The sequence below is a fragment of the Erpetoichthys calabaricus genome, chromosome 2 (genome assembly GCF_900747795.2).
Source record: "Erpetoichthys calabaricus chromosome 2, fErpCal1.3, whole genome shotgun sequence".
Lineage (NCBI taxonomy): Eukaryota > Metazoa > Chordata > Cladistia > Polypteriformes > Polypteridae > Erpetoichthys > Erpetoichthys calabaricus.
Window position 1 is genome coordinate 72,712,698 of NC_041395.2, and position 23,684 is coordinate 72,736,381.

Below are 23,684 nucleotides of genomic sequence, written 5' to 3' on the forward strand. Positions count from 1 at the left end.
TACTTTTAGGGCTTGAGTGAAAATCTGATGATGTTTTAGGTCATATTTATGCAGAAATATAGAAAATTCTAAAGGGTTCACAACTTTCAAGCACAACTGTAGTTTCAGACATTTATAATCAGGTAAAAATCCCATCTTATACCGGTTTTCAAGTTCAGTCCTGGAGGCCACTGTGGCTGCAGTTTTTTGACTGAATTTCATGTCCAAATTGTCATTGGATCACTACCTTAAGTAAAGTAATTTTTGTGTTGTGATACCAATTCAGAAATTTCAGAGCTTTTATTGGAACGTAGCAAACATTTGTTTATGTTACATATGAATATTTTTTTTTCATTATTTATTCCACTTTTCCAAGTGTTTTGGTTATTGGAACCAGTTATTGAGCATGCTAGTGAGTATGACACTGAAATAGCTGCACAGCATTGTGGGTCCTTTGCCTTCAGTGTGTACTGTGCTTGTTGTCATTAGGATACAATTTACTGAAGAAACTCCACAACAAAATGACAAAAGAGTTGAATACTTAGAGCTACAACAAAAATACAAATATTTCTAAATGTCATACTGTTCTTTTCTGCACACAGAATAAGGTAAAAAGACCAGCGAATTAAACAGTAGAATGAATCAACAGTGAAATGGCTCATGGCTGGTATAACTGGATGGAACATAAACCTGCAGTGGCAGCGGGCCCTAGGACTGAACTCGATGATCTCATCATGAAATTATTTGGAATGTTGATTTACAGATTTTGCCATTTACAGGGTTTCACCAAAGTAATTATGAGAATTCAATCCACCAACTTAATTTTGTGAAGCCTTTTTTTTTTTTGATATGGATGTAGTAAATAATCAGCAATAACTCATTTGGAAGTTATTGCTGACTAAAAAAATGTAATAAGTTAAAAGAAAATTAACACTTGCTATATTGTTTTTAATGCAGGGTAGAGGGACATTTCCATGTGAAATTTCTGTATTGGAAATTCATCAGGATTTGGACTGGAATCCCAAGGTGTCAACACTCAATGTCTGGCCACTTTATATTTGTGATGATGGAGCCGTTGTCTTTTACAGGTAAAAATGTAGCATTTGAGGAAATTATGGGAATTTGACTTACCTGTACTGTCTACTATGTATTAAATTGATTCTTAGTAGAAGTAATATTACTGCATATTATTCTTTGTCTATTCTATGTGAAGAAATAATCACTTTGATATGAAATAAATCCTCTGAAAAGTTAAGAAACTGCACTACACTGCGAGACCTGCCTGCTGTAGAAATTCAAGACTCCCCCCCCCCCCCCCCCAACCTGTTTTTAATTTGAGTGAATGCAGATGGTTAAAATGTTTTGCTCTGTTGAAGTTTTTCATTAATTGATTTACAATATATTACTACTTTATTTTTTTAGGAAATTAAGAAACACTAAAAAGTATTGGCTTTTTTAATATTACTGATTATAACTGTATATAATGATAAATATGATTTTTCTGTGTTAACATCTGTGTTACTGTAAACATTCTTTATTTGAAAACAACATGCTTCCAAGTGTTTGCTTATTTTATACACTTACATTTTTTCTCTTAAAAAAGGGACAAGACTGAGGAGCTAATGGACCTCTCAGATGAAGAAAGAAATGAACTTATGAAAAAAGAAAGTAGCCGACTTCTAAAAACGGGACACAGAGTAAATTATTCACCTCGAAAGGAAAAGGCTTTGAAGATCTATTTGGATGGAGCACCAAATAAAGACTGTGGCCAGGACTGAAGTAAAATGCTCTGCCTTTAAATGGTGGAGTTTTCCTTCAAAGCTGGCACACTACTGCTATGCAGCACCAACATGGCAGGCAGGAATCTACTTTGGAGTAGATCAGTATCACCAGCGCTGACAGTCGGAGCCCAACAGGGACTCTAATTCAGAATAATGTTGTGCACTATAGATTATTGTACTGTAATGTTATGTTAAAGGGAAGTGCAAAAGGTATAAGAAATTGCAAACAAGAAAAAGTTACTCTGCCGAAAGTTCCTAGACAAGTCTGCCTACTTGTTAGAACTGGCAGTTCATAGCTGAATGAACGCTATGCACAAGCCTATAAAACGTCATTTTTCCACTTATGTGCACATTACCTCATTCAACTATCAAAACCAACTTGTATCAAAACGGGCCAGCCTTGGCCTCAACAAAGGGTAAAATCACTGCTGCCATCTTCCATAGCTTTCAGCATTATAATTTTGCCATACTGTTCACTGTTTTTTTTTTTTATTTTATTTTATTAAAGTCTCTGAAGTATTTGTGTTTTCATTAGAAAAACATGATTTACATTTTTCAGCCAGGGAGTTTTTAACTTCAGTGCTTTCAGTGATTAAAAACCCAATGTTGTCTCTGGGAATACATGTAAATAAAATTCTTCTCCTTGTTGCAGAGTTCTTGACTTGGATCAGTAAAGTCCACTGTACATTTTTAAGGATTTCTGATTGTTGGAAATATCTCACTTTTAATTGCTTAGTACAGGTACACAGTTTAATATATTACCCATGAATAATGAAATGTGATCAGCATCTAAAGCTGCTAAGCTTTCTGTAAATTATCTCTTGTCAGAGTCAATGTTTTTGGGTCACATAACTGTGACATGTTGCTGGTTTTAATTTTGTCATTTCTGTAGATACATTTCTTTCTCAGCAGAGATTTAACACATGTAAAAACCCAATAGTTCATTTGTTGAAGTGTGAAAACAAAAACAGTCTTAGAGGTATGTCTTGCATCAAAAGAGTTCAGAGATGGAAGGGTTGGCTTTGTAGCACAAATTTTATGGTGATGGAGCTCTTCTCATATAGGCTTTGAAAGCACTGCCTAATTTATTCAACTCAACAAATATAAAATGGTTTTGGAAACTGTTTCATGTCATAAGCTGTTTACAGTAGACATGCCAATAAAAACACAAAAAAACCTTAACTGTTTTAATGTTAGTTTGATTTTTTTTTTAATGGATAAATGATTTTTGTTTAAATGGCAAAGTATTTGTATAGATGTAACAAAAATGCAGCATTTTCAAAGGCACAGGTTCTGAGAGATTTAAAAGGAGGTCAAATAAACAAAGTTGGTCAATGCCTTTGGAAGGGGTAACATCCTCCTAGGACCTTCTTACTGCCAGTTTCCTATAAGCTGATCTGTGCTGCTGTCTTCTTTCTTTGCTTTAATTCAGCAGGTTCCTAGTATGTGAGGGAAGAGCATCAGATCAACAAAGGGAAACCAACATTTGCTCAGTTCAGGGCAGAGGAGCTGTTGTTCCAGCACAGCAAATGGATCTGCGGTGAGTGCTGCAATTAGCCATCTAGATTAGTGCTTCTTAAACTACAGTATGGGTCACATGATACTTGAATTTGGGTTGCACGGAGTTATGAATCACAATAGTACAGGATGGGAGGGGATCGTAAATGGTGTGTGGCGTGCCTTTTAATGGGTCACTGTGGGGGAAGGGAAACCCCAACTGCCTCCACAAATGGACTATCAGAAGTGGTTCTCCAAGGAAGGAAAGGGACAATGATCGGTGGGGTTTCTCCAAGTGGGATAGATCCCCTAGAAGACGCAAAAAGTTTTAGAGCCACTGATCTAGAGTAGTCTTCTATGTGACAGTACATTAGCTGCTTTAAGTATTCATTATGTGATTCCCACCTGAACACAGCCAAAAATTATGCAACAGCTGTTTGCATCGTTTCTGATTTAGCTAGCTCATCCAATAATGACATGACATTGTGTGTTTTGACTTGTCATGAAATCTATTAAGATACAAAGCTAAAAGTAAATGTTGAGATTTTCCCTAATTGGTTGAACTGTTGGCCTGTGTGACAGATTGTTCAAAAATACCAAGGTTAAGGTACAGATCAAGTCTGATTTTAATAAACATAAGAAATGGAAACTTGACATGAATCCAGTTTTGGCTTCATTATTTAGCCTTTAAAGTGAACTACACGAACAACATTTGAAATTCTCAAAAGAATGAACAGCTAATTTTGTCATGATAACCACAGTAGAAATAGAGAACACCTTGTGGTGACTACATCAAGTGTGGAGTGTGATGGTAAGGGTCGGCACCATCCTACTAGTTGCATCCTGGGAGCCTCTTGAATCCGTTACCGCCGATAACGTACCTGAGAGTTGAGCCAGCAAATGAGGGCAGTCACTCAAATTCAGGGGTGGGTACAAAAGGGAACATGGTGCTTTTATTAAAACCATTAAAAACCTGTCCAAAAAGTGCAGTGCTGTCTTCAATAATCAATCCTTAAAAACTGGTGACAATCCATGAGATTAAAAATCAAAATTAAAAACAGTAGTAAACCAACAGTCATCGGGTTCTTCATTCTCTGTCAGACGAGCCCAGTGCAGCACCCTCTTCGTTTCCCCCGGTCACCCATTGCTTATTCAGCTGATGGAGACACTAGCTAGCACCTGTGGTCCTCACCATTTGAACCCCGTTTTAGCTGCCTCAAGCAGCGTTGGCAGGACCTTATGGGCTCGGTTGTCCTCCTGTCTTCCTTCTTGCACCCCTGGCATACCTTGGATACCTGAGGTAGACTACCTGTCGCACACCCACTGCTCACCAGTATTCATTAGGGATGATGTGCCACTAGATCGCCAATCCTTTGCAGGACTCGTGCCCGCACTACCCTTCACCATACTCGTTGGCTGGCTCATCCTGCCCTCTGTAGGAGCAGTGCCACAATCGCAAACCACAGAAAGCCGTTGAGACAGACCACAACCCGCACGTGCTCGCACATCCACAGAGAACAAGCCGACCAGTTAAGTATTTATTTATTTAGAAACGGGCTGCTAAAATGTTAAGCTGTGGACCCACTATTGCACATGGAGGTTTTGTAGGGTAGCCTGGTGCTTTGCATTTAAATGTTCATAAAAATGTGCACAATATTTGACTTTCAAGATAATTCAAGTACACACCAACTTTTTAAAGCCTGTTTTTATTTTTCACATCAACTTAAGATTCTGTATTTCATTTCAGAAGGAAAACCACAAGAGCCCACAATATTCGGTTGATTTTGAGCACAATGACGTTTTGGTCAAGTGTCCCCAAGTCTTTATAAGAGGGCTGACTACTGTAAAGCACTTGGCAGAGAAGGTGAATTTCACTCAAAAATCATTAAACATTTATTAGCACAAATGTCAAAAACATTTCATGATTTTTTATAACAGAAATAAATCAATAATCCACCACATAGTACACCATAAAGTAAAAATCCCAATTTCCAGAAAAGGTCATGGAAAGTTATGCTGTATTGCACATGTCCATTATATAGAAATTCCTAACAAGAGAACCTGCACAGATTGTCTTCAGATTATCTTGCATCACCCAAAATGGAAATGACCGCTTAGAGCCCACAACAATAATTTAACCCATTTAGACATTTATGATGGACACTTTATTGCAGAACAGAGGAAATCTGACAGTCTGAGCACTAAAAACTATTTAATTAAGCACAGTCAGCACACAGCAGAATTGCTTCATCTGGCGCAGATGACCAGAGGGGATTGTATGCTTCAGGTTTTTTACCACACGGGCAGTCCATTTTCAATTATTTTTTGTAAGTGAAATCTTTTGGAAGTCCAATCTAAAGCTGTGTCAGCTTCCTGTTGTGACGAATCTTTCCTTTCACAAACTGGACCATGCCTACAATGAAGGGGGGAAAAACAAATTAATTCATGTTGAAGTGAAACGGGGAGCAGACTGATGCGTTAAACATTGTAGAGCAAGAAGTTCACATGTTTTAAGGCTGGAACAAAACAGTAGGGGGCAGCACATTGGTTAGAAACATCACCTCACAGCAATAGAGTTGGACTCATAGACCAGCTAGGTTATTGTTGGTGTGAGGTTTGTATGCCAAATATTAAATTGACATGGCACGGGAGAGTGTGTTGGCATTGTGATTGATGCTCCTAGGATAAGAAAATGGGTGAATAGACATAAATTGGTTACTTTTATAAAGTGCTAGAACTTTTCTTTTAAAGATTTCTGGTGGGGGCCAGGTTTGGAAACCTTACTTGCAGTCATCTACAGTCAGGTCTAGAGAGAGGATGCATCTGCTTATCTCAGTACATGCTGAAAATGCCATTTGACTATTCTGCTGCAGATACTTACTTTGTATGTAAAGCTGTCGTGTTTGGCCAGATACCAGAGATGCTGTTTCTCCTGGTGCTTCTGCCACTTACTTTGCCATTGGTACACAGACACCAACACAAGGAAGGAGCCACCATCAGTTAGAACCGCCAGTCTAACACCAAGGCCATGTACACCCAGGCTTGCTTGTTATGGTCATATTCAAAGTAGCCATTACAACAGAACAACAATGTGCCATAATGGTGACCCATCATGCCATGCACAGATTCTACCTGTGAAAATAGTGCAAGAAACTGGAGCTACCAATAAAAAGCTCTTTCTACCCTAACCACATGTAGGCTCCATTTCTTCTCCTTTAGCTTGGAGGAAGCACATTTGAAAGGGTGAAATAAAACTGGCAGAGCTGGGGTTTGTGCTCACCACAGAAGGGCTGCATATTTTAAAAGGACATTTGTGACAAGTAAGTGCTGCAGTTTCTGTGTGGATGCAATAATCAATATATTATCAATGATTCTGCTTGTTAATCTTTATTCATATTTAGAGTACAGCCATGTTTTACATGTTAAATGTTGCCAATTGCGTGCACAAGTAATGTAATTTTACTCATTTTGTTGGGAGAGGAAAGCCAAAGCACAAAAACTTAAGTGTATAAAATGCAGAGCAACACCTCTGCCATAATTTTGAATCACTACATTGAGTGCATTTATGCCAATATTCTTACTTAACCTGTTGTTTTCTTTTCTAACTTAGCCCATATTTGAGTGGCAGGGAATTTAGTTTTCTTTTTACTTTTTTTTTCTTTTCAGACAAAAGAATGTGAAGCTGTTTATACTGAAAGTCAGAAACAAACCATAGAAACTTGCAGGAAAATTTGAAAAGAGCCCAGGAGACATGTGAGGCTAAAAACATGTAATTAAATGTAATCTGGAAAAATTAGCAGCACGATTTTTTGACCATATTTTTCTGTTGTACTCACCCAAGTAAGATAATATTTCTAAAAACCCAACTATGTCTTGTGTCATTGTAATAACATGACATTCCCTAACCCAACTAAATAAGGGGTTTTGGAGGCTGTGCGTATCCAGGCTGCTTAACTGGCGGTCTATTGAGGAATATCATCTTTGTAGCAATCAGCAAAATGCATTGATGTTTGTTTTTTTTTTCCATCTGAAACCTGCCAGATTTCCAGCTGACACCAAATCAAATGAAAACTGTACAGATTTATGTTAAACACTATTAAAAAGTGTTTTTAACGAAATAGCCCATAATACAGTCATATGAAAAATTATTTGGATTTTTGTTTATCATTGGCTGAGCTTTCAAAGTAGCAACTTCCTTTTAATATATGACATGCCTTATGGAAACAGTAGTATATCAGCAGCGACATTAAGTTTATTGGATTAGGGGATTCTTCAATACAAAATCTTTCCAGTTCAGTTAAATTTAATGGCTGCCAAGCATGGACAGCCTGCTTCAAATCATCCCATAGATGTTCGATGACATTCAAGTCAGGGGACTGTAATGGCCATTCCAGAACATTGTACTTCTCATTGTACTGTTTTGGGTCATTGTCTTGTTGGAATATCCAACACCTGCGTAACTTCAACTTTGTGACTGATGCTTGAACATTATCCTGAAGAATTTTTTGATATTGAGTACTAGGGTGTTGTACCATGTTAGCCTTTATGAATGTAGAGAAAGCCAATAAAAGGTGTTATTTTGCTTGGCTTAACTAAAAAGATTACAATATGCAAGCTTTCAAGGCAACTCAGGCCCCTTCTTCATGTTGCCTGAAGAAGGGGCCTGAATTGCCTCGAAAGCTTGCATATTGTAATCTTTTTAGTTAGCCAATAACAGGTGTCATTTTGCTTGGCTTTTCTCTTGATATTGGGTTAAATTCATCCGACCCTCAACTTTAACAAGGGCCCCAGTCCCTGAATTAGCCACACAGCCCCACAGCATGATGGAACCTCTACCAAATTTGACAGTAGGTAGCAGGTGTTTTTCTTGGAATGCTGTGTTCTTCTTCTGCCATGCAAAGTGCTTTTTGTTATGACCAAATAACTCAATTTTTTTCTCATCAGTCCAAAGCACTTTGTTCCAAAATGAATCTGGCTTGTCTAAATGAGTATTTGCATACAACAAGCGACTCTGTTTGTGGCATGAGTACAGAAAGGGCTTCTTTCTCATCACCCTGCCATACAGATGTCCATCCATCCATTTTCCAACACGCTGAATCCAAACACAGGGTCACGGGGGTCTGCTGGAACCAATCCCAGCCAGCACAAGGCAGGAACCAGCAGGACACACGCACTAGGGCCAATTTAGGATTGCCAATCCACCCTGCATGTCTTTAGACTGTGGGAGGAAACCCACGCAGACACTGGGAGAACATGCAAACTCCACGTAGGGAGGACCCAGGAAGTGAACCTTGGTCTCCTTACTGCGAGGCAGCAGTGCTACCACTGCGCCACCCACCATACAGATGTTCTTTGTGCAGATTGCACTGAATTGTAGAACGATGTACAGATACACCATCTGCAGCAAGATGTTCTTGCAGGTCTTTGGAGGTGATCTGTGGGTTGTCTGTAAACGTTCTCACAATCCTGCGCATATGCCGCTCCTGTATTTTTCTTGGCCTGCCAGACCTGGGTTTAACCGCAACTGTGCCTGTGGCCTTCCATTTCCTGATTACATTCCTTACAGTTGAAACTGACAGTTTAAACCTCTTGAGCTTTTTGTAGCCTTCCCCATGATTCTGAACAATCTTTGTTTTCAGATCTTTTGAGAGTTGCTTTGAGGATCCCATGCTGTCACTCTTCAGAGGAGAGTCAAAGGGAAGCACAACTTGCAACTGACCACCTTAAATACCATTTCTCATTATTGGACACACCTGTCTATGAAGTTCAAGGCTCAACGAGCTAATCCAACCAATTTGGTGTTGTAAGTAATCATTATTGAGCAGTTCCATGCATTCAAATCAGCAAAATTACAAGGGGACCCACGTTTTTGCACAGCCAGTTTTTCACATTTGATTTAATTTCATACAACTAAATACTGCTTCACTAAAACTCTTTGTTCAGAAAACACCCCAGTACTCAGATGTTCCTAGGAAATGAAAGACATTCCACTGTTATCTTTTTTGTTTAAAGTAGAGTAAATGATTATGCAGGCTGAGAGGGGTTCCCAAACTTTTTCATATGACTGTAAGCTGTGCACTCCCTCCAGATTGCTCTGCCCCTACGAAAAGACTGACAGCAGCACACGGTTTATGCTCTTCAATCAGGTTCGCGGAGGACTGAGAGTGACAGCGAGCGAAACAGTGCAAAGTTGGACAAAAGAAGGGACAGGCGGCTGTGCAGCCTGGCCAGATGTAGAGGTGGGCTTCAGCCGTACAGTACTGAGAGTAGTGGGAAGAGCCTTCTTCACTAACTAATAGGCAATTTGAAATAAATATGGTGATACATGTTGAGGATGTACAGAAATGCAATGAAGAATTTACATTTGACCTCCAGGGAGAGAAAAAAGATGAACTGAGTAAAATAAGAAAAAAATCACATACTGAAAATGTTTAAATTTCATATCTAGTTTCTGGTGTCTGATGTTCATTTGATTCGACAGGGTTAACCCCTTATGCCTTAAGGGTATTTTGGCATTATTGCGCCTAAATTACATAACTCCAAATATTATTCTGCTTATGTAATAAGACTGCAAATGGCTGAAACGTCAAGCCACTTTGATAAAAGCAGATTCACTCAGCTGGGATGTGCTGCTCGCCTTGGCATATGTGTGTGCAATAGAAGACACCCTTGGGTTTTTAAAAATACAATTATTACTTCTGATTGACTTGTAGGTTTATTGCAGTACACACAAACAACTTTGAAATATAGCAATGTCCCGCTGGCGGAACACATCATGCATAAGTGGCTACGGTTCAAAGTGGTAGAGAAATAATGAGATGAACCACTACAACATAAATAAAAATCTCTGATTTTCTGGCATTGCCCCAAATGAAGACCATCTATACTGTGCATACATTTACAATAGTCATGAGGAAATCACAGTCAGTCAAATGGGAAAACTAGCATAGGCACACAGGGCTGTCAGCACTTTTAGAAATGGCGGTAAATGTCAAGGAGCACAGAGGATTAGACCTGAGCATGGACTCCCTGAACTGCAGCTGCACGACATCCACTGCCGGAATGTTGTGCAGGTGAGACAAAGTGGCAAGTTTGAAATTATTTCTGAAGTCGACTTGTTGGTGGCAGCTCTGGGCTGAGATTGATGGTCTTATGCTGTCTGATAGTTTTGTTTGCTCATCTCAAGCTTTGGCGGTTGAGATGAGTGTGTAATATGGACAGTGACACAACATCAGCATACCCCCCTTTTTTTGATACCCACTGCACACCCAACCTTTCTAGAAAGAGGTCTCTCTTTGAATGGCCTTTCCCAAGTTTTCTTCCATTTTTTTCCCTACAAAGGTTTTTTTTTTGGGAGTTTTTCCTTGTCTTCTTAGAGAGTCAAGGCTGGGGGGCTGTCAAAAAGGCAGGGCCTGTTAAAGCCCATTGTGGCACTTCTTGTGGGATTTATAGGCTATATAAAAATAAATTGGATTGGATTGGATTGTCCCATTTAGAATTGAAAAGGCTGTGGCCTGATGAGGGAGCAGAACAGGAATCTGCACAGTACATTCCCTTCAAGTTAGGGAGTCGGACAAATGGATAACTTGTAAGTTGCCTCTACGCCATTTATACTGAAGTTGAAGGTCGTTGTGAGGGACGGACTAACACTTCACAGGACGGGTGCTAACTGTCACAAAGGTACGGCCTCAGAAATAATCACAGCATTTCCATCACCCGATCTCAACAAGTAAATGTATGTTTTGAGCTTCACAAAGGTGGAATTTTTAGCCGGTCTGCCATTCGTAAGCCACCACGACCAGTGCACAGACCCAGAAGCTTACGTGTATCTAAAGCCGTTGGCAGTGGCAAAATGTGATGTGTCATCTCTCAGTCTATTTCCTGAATCTGAATGGGTGTACATGTGTTAAACATTGAAGTGATCTATAATGTTATGGGCAGCCATGGAACAGGAGGCCAGTTTACGGGAGCTGGTCCACTCTGATGCTCCGTTATTCCAAGATGATAATGCCCTATATATGCTGCTGCTAAACTAATTCAATAGTGGGCTCATGGACATGAGGATGAACTGCAAACGCCTCCCGTGGCCTTCCCAGCTACCATGTCCCAAATATAACTCAAGTATTAAGAGAAGTTCTGGAGGATGGAATATGAAGGAGATTTCTACCTCATTTATCCCTCTCTGAAGTGTCGCATTTTCATCTTGACTAGTGGCAGAGTATCCCACTAGACACACTTCAGGACTTGCATGGTGGTATCCCAAGAAGGACTGAAGTTGTTATGGAGGCCAACAGTAAACCTACTTCACATGAGGCCCCTTGGTGTTCTCAACATACCACTAGGTGTTTCCAGTATTTTTATATGGCCCCGTATGTTACTACTGCTTTAATGGAGACAAGATTTAGCAGCCCAGGCCTCAGCATTCATGTGTTTATCTGCAGCAGGAGATACTAAACTGTGGCCAACAGCTCTCTTGAACTCCTGGGCACTGCAAGCTATCACTCAAATGCTCAGACTTTTAAAATGAGAATGGCTGACGTTTAGGTATGACTAAAACAAAAAAAGAACAAATCCTTTTACAAAGTGATAGGAGACCCTGTCCCCTCTAAAACTTACTCATTCAGCTGGCAGCGGAGCCCAGCCATACACTGGCAGTGCTCCTGAGCACCTTCTGGCTCCAGGTCCCAGGACCCCAGATCTAGTAAGGGATTAGATGGGTCAAGACATCGTTCCCCCTCTTGAGGCAATGGTGTGCAGACGGGAAATAGCAAAGCTGAAAATAAACAGAAAGAAGACAATTTAAGAGGGAGGTCCGAGCAGCAGTTATCCGACTGTGGCCTGGGCAGTAACCGTTTAGGGCAGGTCAGCCACTGCGGCACCGTCCACCTCATGCACATCGCCATCTCTCACCTTTGTGAAATGCACAGCACAATGAGCTGCTGCAGTCGTTTTGGTATTCGCAGATGGATCCCGGACCCCCTTTGATGGCACTGGCAGAACAGAGACCCCAAGCACAAAGGTGGCCCTCGCAGCATTCCGAGTCCTTTGTGCAGTTCTAGAACAAGACCAGATGAGGGTGCTTTTACATTCATGTTATATTTTTTCAACACGATATGAAAATAAAGACAAGCGGACAGAAAGCACGCACACACACTTGTAAGGACCACCACACTGTGTTTTTATAATAAGCAGAGCAGTTTTTTTTGGCCGCATCATTACTGTGCATATATCGGAAGAACTGAAGGTCCATTGTACTTTTCATTTTGCTGGCCAGAAGTGACGACAGGCGCCACAGACCAAGCGGAGACCATCTTTGAGTGACTTGCAGCTCAGACTCGGTCATGAAATGCACTGCTGTTGATATGTGGACTGCTAAGAGTTCACTTACAGCTTACTGAAGGCTACCCATTTTATTTTGAATGTACGAGAAATGCCATGGCAGCTGAGCTAAGGTTGCCAGTTGTGTTGCCCTGGGCAGAAACTGTCAAAAGAGTAAGTGCTGCAATTCCTGACTGCTTCAAAATGCTTTTCCCTAATTTACAAATTGGACTTGCGAGTCACAGGCCAAAGACAAGCAGGTTAGGTGGACTGGAGCCCTGGCCAGGGGTTATTCCTGCCTTGTGCTTGATGCTTTCTGGGATAGGCTCCAGCTCCTCTGCAACCCTGCTGTGGATCAGCCAGTTTGAAAATGGATGGTTGGGAGTTTGCATAATTTATCTTCTCCCAAAAACCTGGAAAGAGGAAAGACCGCAACACCATCGCATATGTTCATGTGATTCAGGATGTCATATGAAGTCTCGACAAGTGTCATATGACCAGCAATGAGTGCCACTGCCAACAAGAAAAGAATCACAAGGTGACTTTGAACCCAAAATGGTGCCATGATGGCACCTCCAGCAAAACATACAAAAAAACAATAAAAATGAATTTAAATCAAAAAATAACGTTCCCTGTAATGAATGACGTAAGAATTACAACAAGGAGATGAGGCACATTAGCTGCGATAACTACAGGACCATCTTCATAGACAACAGAATGCCTGCTGGGAAACATTAGGAATAATATGAGGGGTGGCATCCAATGCCCAACATCTAAGCCAGAAAGTTTTGACGTGATGAGGATGACTTATACCCGGGGCAGCACGGCAGGGTGGTGAGGTGGTAGCGCTGCTTCCTTGCAGTAAGGGGACCAGAGGTCACATCCCGGGTCCTCTCTACGTGGAGTTAAATGTTCTCCCCACATCTGCATGGGTTTCCTCCCAGTGTCCAAAGACATGCAGGTTAGGAGGACTGGTGATGTTATATTGGCCATGGTGGGGTTATGTATCCACCCTGTGATGGACTGGCGCCCAATGCTTTCTGGGATAGGCTTCAGTCCCACTCCCCCCAAGCCCTGGTTTAAGTGGGCCAGAGAATGACATGACTTATAAATACAGGAACACCAATGGTGTGTTCATTGAGATGCATTTCAAGAAACTTTCCACAAGACCCATCGTGTTGAATCTTCTAAAACGAATCCCAAAAAACAATGACTTAAGTACATTTATGTTAGGTAGAACTAGGGGGCTTCGCCCCCTGTTCGCTTCGCTCGCCAACCCCTGTGTTTGGTTAATTGGATATACAATTTTACATTTTTTTTTTTGGAATTGTTTCAATTTCATTATTTTTACTTTTACTTTAAAGCTTCATTAAAAGCAATATTTTTTGGAGACACATTGTGACAACGCAACGTATAACTGCCTGTGAGTGAATATTGTTTCTGTTTCTGTAATAAATAATCTGAGTTTTTCTGTTTGTCCCTGTGATTTATTAATTGTCATAGCAAAAGCTATTCCCACGGTAAACTGTAAACATTTTACTACGAATGGCATATCACGATCTCCTTTGGTGTGTAATGTTATTCGCGGAATATATACATCACCTTTCTCTTTGCCTGTTAAAATTTGCATCGCTTCTCCGAGATCATCAATATACACCCGACCGAATTGTATACTCTTTGAAATTTAACTTGTCGTTCCTTTAACTGTTGTGGGACCACAGATTCTCATAGCATATGGTCCATTATTGTGTAAATCCACGTCTTGTCCATTGAATGATGTGAATGCGAAAAGACTTTGTTGTCTACTCTTTTTTTCAGACCTCAATTTGTCCTGGTATTTTTTCAATTACACCTGGTTCTGATGATTAATCACCTTTTGTTTGCGGTAATGCAATCATTTCTATCTTTTCTTTGATACTGTAGTGACTGACATGATAAAGTGTCACAAAAGTTTTACTTGAACAATCGCTGACTTCCTAACCCCAAACACAACTTTCTAGCACCCTCTCCAACGCCCCCCCCTTACTGCATTAAATCAATACCCCGCTCTCAGTCCTCCGTGCTGTACTCCGCCTTCCCTCAATCGGACCTAACAGTCACTTAAAACCAAAAAGCCCTCAACCTGGGTGGGACGCTACAATACTTTTGAATTTTACTGCTTTCATATTGTGTACCTTTGTCTGCATGTGTATCGCGCCATCGTTTGTTTGAGCCTTTCGAATTCCACTGCTTTCATAATCTCTTATCTGCCTTTTTCTCTCCAATGCCTTTGGGTCTCTATTCTCCGTATTGTCCTTATGCGCTGAGAGCACATGATTTGTGTGTACTATGTGCTTTTACACGATTGATTTTTTTTTTGATGGGTGTGCTCTTATATATTCCGTACTCTCTTTGTGGACCTTTGCGGACCCCGTAGTGTCTTACGTTTGACTCTGGGGTGCAGTGCAGAATCCTCTTTTCTGTGTGGCTGTGTCGTTAGTCCTCAGCTATGGGCGTGTTGTTTATCCAGGCGGGCTCGTGTTTGTATATCCGTCAGTCGAGCTCGTTCGTTTTGAACCCGTGCCTGCTTTGCTTCCGCAGTTTCAGACGCGTGTTGTAGGCGCCTGCGTTCATAGATCTTATCCAGGTGGGCTCGTGTGTGTATCGTTGAGCTGTATTGTGTTTGAATTTGGTGTAAAGCGTTCAGCGGTTTGTACAATCCCAAGCAGCACATTATTCCTAACTTCACTCTGCAGTAGTGCCACTCACAATATGGCGGTGACGCCTGCGCCTTCCATATTATCTCGGGTTTCACTATGCTGTGTAGTGTGGACGTTTGTTGCATCCGTACTCTCTCCGGTTTGACTTTGGGCGGGGCGCCGAATCCTGTTGTGTTTGTTTGTTCTGTGGCCATTCTCTGGGGCCGTGTGTTAGTTGAGCTGTATTGTGTTTGAATTTGGTGTAAAACGTTCAGCGGCTTGTACAATCCCAAGCAGCACATTTGTTTTATTTGCTATTTCCGTTAGTTGAGCTGTACGCGCCTGCGCAGTACGTCTCATGGTCCCATCGCCGTGTACCTGCGTCCATGCCATCCGGTTTACCATTCTCGGTTAGTAATATGGATTCCCAGAGGGGGCTGGGTGCTCTTTTGGCCTTGAAACCCTTGCAGATTTTGGTTTCTTCTCTTCTGTTTACATTTTTTTTTCTGCCCCCACCGGCCCATCTGACATAATCACCGGACACTTCTTCAGTGAATTAAAAAACAATTCTATATATAAAGACTCTGCTTCTCTATTAGTTATACAGGTACATCTCAATAAATTAGAATATCATCAAAAAGTTCATTTATTTCAGTAATTCAATTCAAAAAGTGGAACTCGTATATTATATAAATTCATTACACACAGAGTGATATATTTCAAGTGTTTATTTCTTTTCATTTTGCTGATTATGGCTTAGAGGTGATGAAAACTCAAAATTCAGTATCTCAGAAAAGTAGAATATTACATATAAGATAATAAAAAAAAAGATTCATACAGAAATTTTGGCCTACTGAAAAGTATGTCCATGTATGCACTCAATACTTGCTCGGTGCTCCTTTTGTATGAATTACTGCATCAATGCAGCGTGGCATGGAGGTGATCAGCCTGTGGCACTGCTGAGGTGTTATGGAAGCACAGGATGCTTTAGTAGGTTTAGGTCAGGCGAGTTTGCTGGCCAATGATGTAATAACACAGTGATACCACAGTCATTAAATCAGGTATTGGTACTTTTGGCAGTGTGGGCAGGTGCCAAGTCCTGCTGGAAAATGAAATCAGCATCTCCATAAAGCTTGCCAGCAGAGAGAGGCATGAAGTGCTCTAAAATGTCCTGGTAGATGGCTCAGCTGACTTTGGACTTGATAAAACACAGTGGACCAACACTAGCAGATGACATTGCTCCTCAAATCATCACTGACTGTGGAAACTTCACACTGGACCTCAAGCAACTTGGATACTGTACTTCTCCACTCTTCCTCCAGACTCTGGGGTGTTGATTTCCAAATGAAATGCAAAACTTACTATCATCTGAAAAGAGGACTTTGGACCACTGAGCAACAGTGCAGTCCGTTTTCTCCTTAGCCCAGATAAGACACTTCTGATGTTGTCTCTGGTTCAGGAGTGGCTTGACACAAGGAATGAGAAAGTTGTAATACTTGCGAATCTCCCCCAAATTCTTGAATGGGCTGTGCTTCACAATCCTCTCAAGGCTGTGGATATCATTGTTGTTTGTGCACTTTTTTCTGCCACATTTTTTGCTTCCACTCAACTTCCATTAACATGCTTGGATACAGCACTCTGTGAACAGTCAGCAATTACCTTGTTTGGCTTAGCCTCCTTGTGGAGGGTGTCAATGACCGTCTTCTGGATAACTGCCAAGTCAGTAGCCTTCCCCATGTTTGTGTGGCCAACTGAACCAGACTGAGAGACCATTTAAAGGCTCAGGACACCTTTGCAGGTGTTTCGGGTTAATTAGCGGAGTGGAGTGTGACACCATGAGTCTACAATATTCTGGATTGATTTCATTGTCCTAAGAACCGATATTTTCACACAAAAAAAGCGCAACTCAACCTTAAGAAATGGCAGAATGAAGTGTGGTATAGGTGAGATGTTGCAGGGAACAACCAAACTAACTGACACAGGCAGCTCGTGATACCCCATCCTAGGTAACAAGGAGGAATTTCAGTGCGCTTTGTACAGTACATGTGACCGTAACGACCCTATACATGATCTCTGTTTACCAAACTGGAGTGGGAATATTCTGCTAAACGGAAAAGGGGCAAGCCTATAAGATGAGAGCCATACGAAAAAGAGAGTCCAATGTTGAGTACCATTGAGTACCAGTTGATCCGGTAAACCCAGTGAAATTCTTCTTCTAGGGTGGATTTCGAAAAAACCATATTACTGGTGAATACACTTTAACGTAAAGCATCAATATGCAAGGAAATGGGATTTTGTGTTGGTGTGTTAGCGTCCTGAAAGTAATCTTTATGTATAATAAGAGAGTCTACTCAGTTAAGAGAATTGCCCACAGTGCTGTGCAGTTCAACCTGACTGGCGAGTCAATGCAAACATGAAGGAAGGACCAGAAAAGCCATGTTTTATGCTGTGTTTACTTGGCAGCGGTGGCGGTGTGTATGTTTCAGAACAAAGCTCTACTTTTATCGATTCAAGAGAGGCGAACACCTACAGTCAAATCTATCTGAGTAGCCGAGTGTTAAAAGGCATTTTGATGGATGGTGAGGTGTTTCTGTGTTAAATCATAACATTAATCTGTACTACATGAGCAGTTTGATACAAAATAAGTCTCAGTATGAAAGGCGTATGCACGTACATTACACCGGTACCCAGTGAAACTAGCACAATGGAGGTGTACTCCTACTGCCCACTCCTAAAGTTATCGGTGAAACTGGTGTGTGTCCATTTTAGGCTCAATTAATCCAAGGTTAACCTCCTTAGCGTTACATTTTTTTCTCAAAAAAACATAAAAAGTATTGCATTTTTTGGCTTGAAAAATTATATTTTTATTAAATCTCATCTTTCTAATGTAAAACGTGCAAATCTCTAAAAGTACAAAGCCAGAAGTGTAGAAAGTATAATAATATGAACAGCACACTGCACATGTGCGAGTGTCACTTTCGGATTCCCAGAATCACTTTCTGTTTCAATTTCACTGTCTGAAGACCGATTCACTTCATCATCACTGCCGAGAGGTGTTTCTTACGCGACACCATTGTGATGCTAAAAGACGATTGGTCTACATTGTTGCCCAGGTAATGTTTGGGCCTGACACTTACTTAAGACACGCCCCATACCATTGCTCAAGTAACACTTGGCACTAACGCTGCTGGCACTTTTACAGGCCAAGTAAACCTCAGGTCTTACGAGAGAAGTGTCTATACAGTCGGGACTAACGCTTTTAGCTCTGTTTTTACAGGCCAAGTGACGCTCGGGTCTAACGCTAAGGAGGTTAAAGACTTCACATCACTACTACTTTCAGAGGCGGTGCGTGGAATGGACACAACGTCCTCTCTCATGGCTTCATCCATTAGTCCGTGGCGGTTACATTTTAATCTTCTGCTAGCTAACCCTTCAGCTCTGATGACGCACATTGGACAGCGTTTGCCGAATGATAAGACAGGATCAGGTCACAGCCTAAAATTAGACCATCAGCTGCTAGTATTTGATAATCCTCATTTTATATGGCTAGGTGTTTGAAGGTTACCGTCCTTCATGGCTGGCATTTAGTTTGATCATGAAGAAGAGCACATGCACAAGATGATGTACACCACAAACTCTTCAAAAGAAAGCGTGTTGTTATCACACACACACACAAAATAAAAAAACACTTGCTACCATGAATTCACATTCACAACACATTTGATTTAAGTTTAGAAATGTCAGGGTATATTTACCACAGCTTCAGTTTTACAGGGCAGACAACTGGCCTGCAGCAAGTCAAACTGGCAGTAATTTCCTTTTCCGCAGTCCTCATCGACGATGCACTCCAGCTGGAAAACAACAAAGGAAGGCCATGTTTGATAAACAAATGTGCTTCTTTCTGGTCATTTAATAACCGCAGGACTCATACAGCATTTCATTAACGTGGCCAGCAATGTGGATACTTTGGCTGGTGATGCTGCCACAGGCACTTCAGATCATTTCTTATGCCTGGCTGAACTTGGCTGGTTGTCTCCTTCCACATTTTCTGTATTTTTCCCACATATCAGACACATGCAGATGAAATACACTGGTGCTTTGATGGCTACCAGTGTTAATATGCCCTGTGATGGACTGGGCACAATGCATGAAGCAGCCCTAGACGATAGCACTGGGACAGGAACCTGCCTCCCCACAAACACAGTGACAGATAGATGGGTTTTCACACATTACATTTATTTTAAATAGTACGGCCACTAAAGAGCACACTGGCCTTAACAAGAAATGGCCACCTCCAGTCTCTCTGCTGCTAGTCCTTACAAACACATGAACGGTACAGCATGATGGAGTCTAGGCAACCTCATTCAAATGGACCTGAAAGTATAGAATAAGGAAGGGTGAAACAAAGGCTCATAGTACGGCTTGTGACTTTTAGGTTACCTGTGGCGTCATAAAATGGGACATCCAAGAAAGAAGACAACAATACCTGCCAATAGTAGTGTGTGCTGAAGTCATGCCGAGCGGCATTACCAGCCACCGGGGGCAGTCAACTGTTATGATGTGGAGACAGTCTTCACAGGGGCTTCCACTCTGGTGGGGCAGCAGGCCAGTATCCCCACTGCTTCACCCAGAAGAGAGACACACTTAATCCAGCCAGGGCTCAAATCCCACCTGCTGGCTTCCGGGGAAGTAGGCCCTCAGCCACAAATCTGTAAGTTCTAAAATACATTACGAAATGCCCTGACAGGGAGAGGATAACCGTAAACCACTTGCTATATATAATAAATGGCAGATGAAGTATCTTTATAAAAATAATTGATTTATTTTCAAACAGCTCTGTAACTCTTGACTGATCAAAAGAGCACAAAAAGGCAAAAATGGATATGCCCAAAGGCAATCTGATAGCAAACACGTTCCCAATACAGAATGGTGGTCAAAAACAGAGCAGAGGTCAGAAATTCAATAATCAGTAATAACACAACTGGGAACTCACCAACACCAAGAACAGACAAAATAAAGTCTCCTCAGCCTTTACAGGGCTGGGGGCGGGTCCACAAGGAGACAGACAGGTTGGCCCCGCCTCTTGGGAACCACCCACAAAGCACAAGGGACATAACAGAACATATGATCACACATAGGAGCTAAACTACACAATGATGAAATATTATTAAGACAATATGAGAAACATTTGAAATTACACAAAGATGACGTAAAAAACCCAACAACGAACACAATCAGACAGAAGCAGGACATCAAGCTGCAGCAGACAAGGGAATGGCGTGTGAATGAGGAACACGAGAATCGGCCACAGCACAAAGCGCTGAGAATGAACATGCGTGGATTATGAGTGAGCAGGTAAGAACTAATAAAAACCTGATGTGAGGAGCTCTTCCATTTGACGTCATTCGGTAAATTTCATTAAGCTAATGTGAACATCGAGTCCGAGTGTGTTTATGTTTGGCCAACCTCTCCATGTGAGGACCCGCAATCTCATGCCCAGCTGCCCCAGGGAGTTCATCAACCAGTGACACTGGCTACGTGCTTACAGACAGTCAAACTTTACAAAATGCCAAGGCTAATTATGGTTTCATTAAGAAACGGTGCCAGGGCCCTTTTAATTTCTCTCATCTTTCTGGCAGAAAGTGGAAATGGATTTGTGCAAAGTAAAAGTGAGCATGTGAAGATTTTTAAAAAGCAGAGGTGAAAACATCAAAAATTGCCCAAATACCATAAGGATGTGTGCCCACTGTGCCTTGCATGCTTTGTGAAAAGAAACCCAATTCAGTCCACAAAGCTTAAGGAAAGAAAAGATGCGTCACGCGTCTCACTGACTCAAAATGCTCAGAGTGACGTGAATTTGAGTGGCAGCTCTATGGCTAAGGAGCTGTGCTGGTATCTGGAAGGATGTCAGTTCAAATCCCGTTACTGCCAGAAGGGATCCTACTCGGTCACTGGATAAGCAGAGTCTTGCAGAAGAGGAGCGGATCACAGAGAAAGACATGGCGTGGCACAGTGGAAGAGCGAAGGTGACTTCAGAAATGGTACATGAAGATGTGGAGAGACTCCATAGTGGCCATACTGGGAAGGTGATGCATCTGAAAGTGCTGCTGTGGATCATCCATCCATTTTCTAAGCAAGCTTTATCCTGAGTAGGGTGGCTGGGAAGCTAAAGCCTATCCCAGCAAGCAAAGGGAGCAAGGCAGGAACCATTCCTGGAGCAATCATTGTTAAATAAATGTGCCCGGGCTTAACTCTCAGTGTGTGTGACTCGATCTTACCATCAAGGCGCTCGTTACAGTATTATTTATGATGTTCTTGAAAAGTGGCAACAGTTATGTGCAACTTAGCGCAAAGTCCAGCCTCTTCTACTTTGAACATTATGATTATTATCTTTGTGGTGCAGCTTAGCAATTAGTATCAGAAAACTACAAAACATCATCACGATTTCCAGTTTGTGGCTCAAGGTGTTGTGAAGTTGTGATGTAATTCATTCTCAAACGTGAGCTCTCATTTCTAGGTGGGAGTGGGTGAAGGACGCTTCCTAACTAACTACTTCTTATCCCAGTGGGACTTTCAGTGTATTTCCTCGGAGTAATTCTGAGACGTTAGGATTAGGCACTGATACAGCTTGTTGACGGACCCTCCACACGACAGACCACCGCAGGATCCCAAATAAGGAGCCGAGTGCAGTTCTGTGATGGGTGACGCCTCAGCACCACACTAGCTGGAATGGAGTGGAACAGTGTGAGGTTTTGATTTTGAGATGTTTGATAAATACGGGCCCAGGTCTCTGAGTGTAAGATCTGGTCAATCTATAAACCTGTACCCACCGCAGGCCTCCCAGAGACCACCAGCTGCCACCATTTCATTATTTTTCAGTACTCCATTTATTGTGCATTTTAATACTTTGAAACAATGCTGCTCATGGACGCAAATGTTTGCCTGTTACAAAAACTGATGATTCTGAGTGTGTGTGTGTGTGTGTGTGTGTGTGAAAGGACCCTGTGATGGACTGTCAGAAAAGACACTGACCTCTGACCTGGATAAAACCGGTGCGGGATTGTCATGTTGTTCCCTTTAAGTAACACACCAGCAATTCCAGGTTGTTCTTAAAAGTACAAGTAGCCAATAAACAAGAAAAAAAAGAAAAGGGAAACCTTGAAAGAAAGGGGCAGTGCCCCTCAGGGCACTAAACGGATAAGGCTGCCTTGTAGTCAAAGACAAAGAAAGAGACGGTGAGGCCCTGGAGGATGAAAAAACTTCACAAGACTTACAGGCCAATGTTGAGCTGCACATATTGCCAGTCTGGGACAACAAGCACCAGGTTTCTCCTTTAAGAGGTCCAGCAATAATAAGCTTGAGCACAAAACCAGAGATGTGAACAACATCTCTACGTGGCATCAAGCAAGCCTGACAAGTGGCTCCTAGTTATTTTAACAAATAAATAAGGAGTGAGGACTGTTCTGACAGACCAGTCTTTAATGTAGAGTGCATCCAGAAGTGTAGTACCTACAGAGTCCACTAGATGCTGCTGTGCGGTTGTTCTTGTGCAATTCCTAAAAGACAACTCTGACCCTGGGAGTGACCCTGGCACTGAGTTTAAAAGGCCGCTCTTTTTCAGTACGTAGTCGGGACCTGAAGTGGGCAAAAGTCAGCCCCTGGGTGGGAGGAGAAGATGGGTAGTTTGGGCATTCCCAGGTTTGATTTTCCCCATGCCCAGTAATCACTTGCCCACCATGAAAATGACAGTTTGGTAAAGGCATGATTTATGAGTCTTTTTATTGCGGGTTGTGGCAAAAAGTATAAATAGAAACAATAAAGTTATTGAAAACATTGTCAATGAAGAGGCACAAAGAACTAGAAACATGAAAACATGTTCCAGCCACCTGGTTTGAGGGGGATTTACATAAAGCCACAGGGGTGGGCCGGGGTGACATGCCGGCCAGCAAAAATGCAAATCCTCTCCCTTCAGCTCTCTAGAGGTGTGTGAGCCAACCCCATAACATGAAAGTCGAGGCCTCTTTGTATTTTTTCTTTTAACGATTATTTGCACAAAAAGGTAAGCTGCTATTAAAATAACCATAAAAGTTTAAACATTTAAAGCTCAGGAGTCTTGTCTTCATATCTTCTATGAAGGGTGTTAGGAAGTTCCTGGCCCATGCCGTCTCTCAGAGCAGCGGCACAACACGGCAGAGAGGGGCTTTCATGAAGATGGGCGGCACAGATGGGGACCCTCAAGTCCGATGTGTCCGTCAGGGTGGGATACGCCTCAGCGGCCTGTAGTCAGAGCCGCATACTCCTCTCGTTTACACACTCATTACACTCCAGGCTCTATAAAGCAACGGAAAATGAATTGCATTAAAGCGAGGACGTGCGTCATTGGTAATAATCTGCTGATTGCACCTGAATGGAAGAACAAATACAAGTGAGA

At 41.7% G+C, this 23,684-nt stretch overlaps 2 protein-coding genes across 2 annotated transcripts in view; one reads left to right on the plus strand and one right to left on the minus strand.

Annotated features, from left to right (window-relative positions):
- Positions 1–2,942, plus strand: part of usp47 (ubiquitin specific peptidase 47) — a 153,723-nt gene extending 150,781 nt beyond the window's left edge. Inside the window, 2 exon segments of the mRNA XM_051922745.1 lie at positions 937–1,067; positions 1,583–2,942. Of these exon segments, the coding sequence (XP_051778705.1) occupies positions 937–1,067; positions 1,583–1,757 (306 nt within the window). The 3' untranslated portion in view covers positions 1,758–2,942.
- Positions 2,943–4,944: 2,002 nt separating this feature from the next.
- The window catches only part of LOC114645969 (dickkopf-related protein 3-like), a 165,626-nt gene continuing 146,886 nt past the window's right edge, over positions 4,945–23,684 (minus strand). The window contains exons 6-9 of the mRNA XM_028793914.2: positions 19,009–19,104; positions 12,168–12,312; positions 11,874–12,030; positions 4,945–5,670 (exon numbers count right to left, since the gene is read on the minus strand). Coding sequence (XP_028649747.2) covers positions 5,550–5,670; positions 11,874–12,030; positions 12,168–12,312; positions 19,009–19,104 — 519 coding nt within the window. The 3' untranslated portion in view covers positions 4,945–5,549. The remainder of the gene's footprint in view (positions 5,671–11,873; positions 12,031–12,167; positions 12,313–19,008; positions 19,105–23,684) is intronic.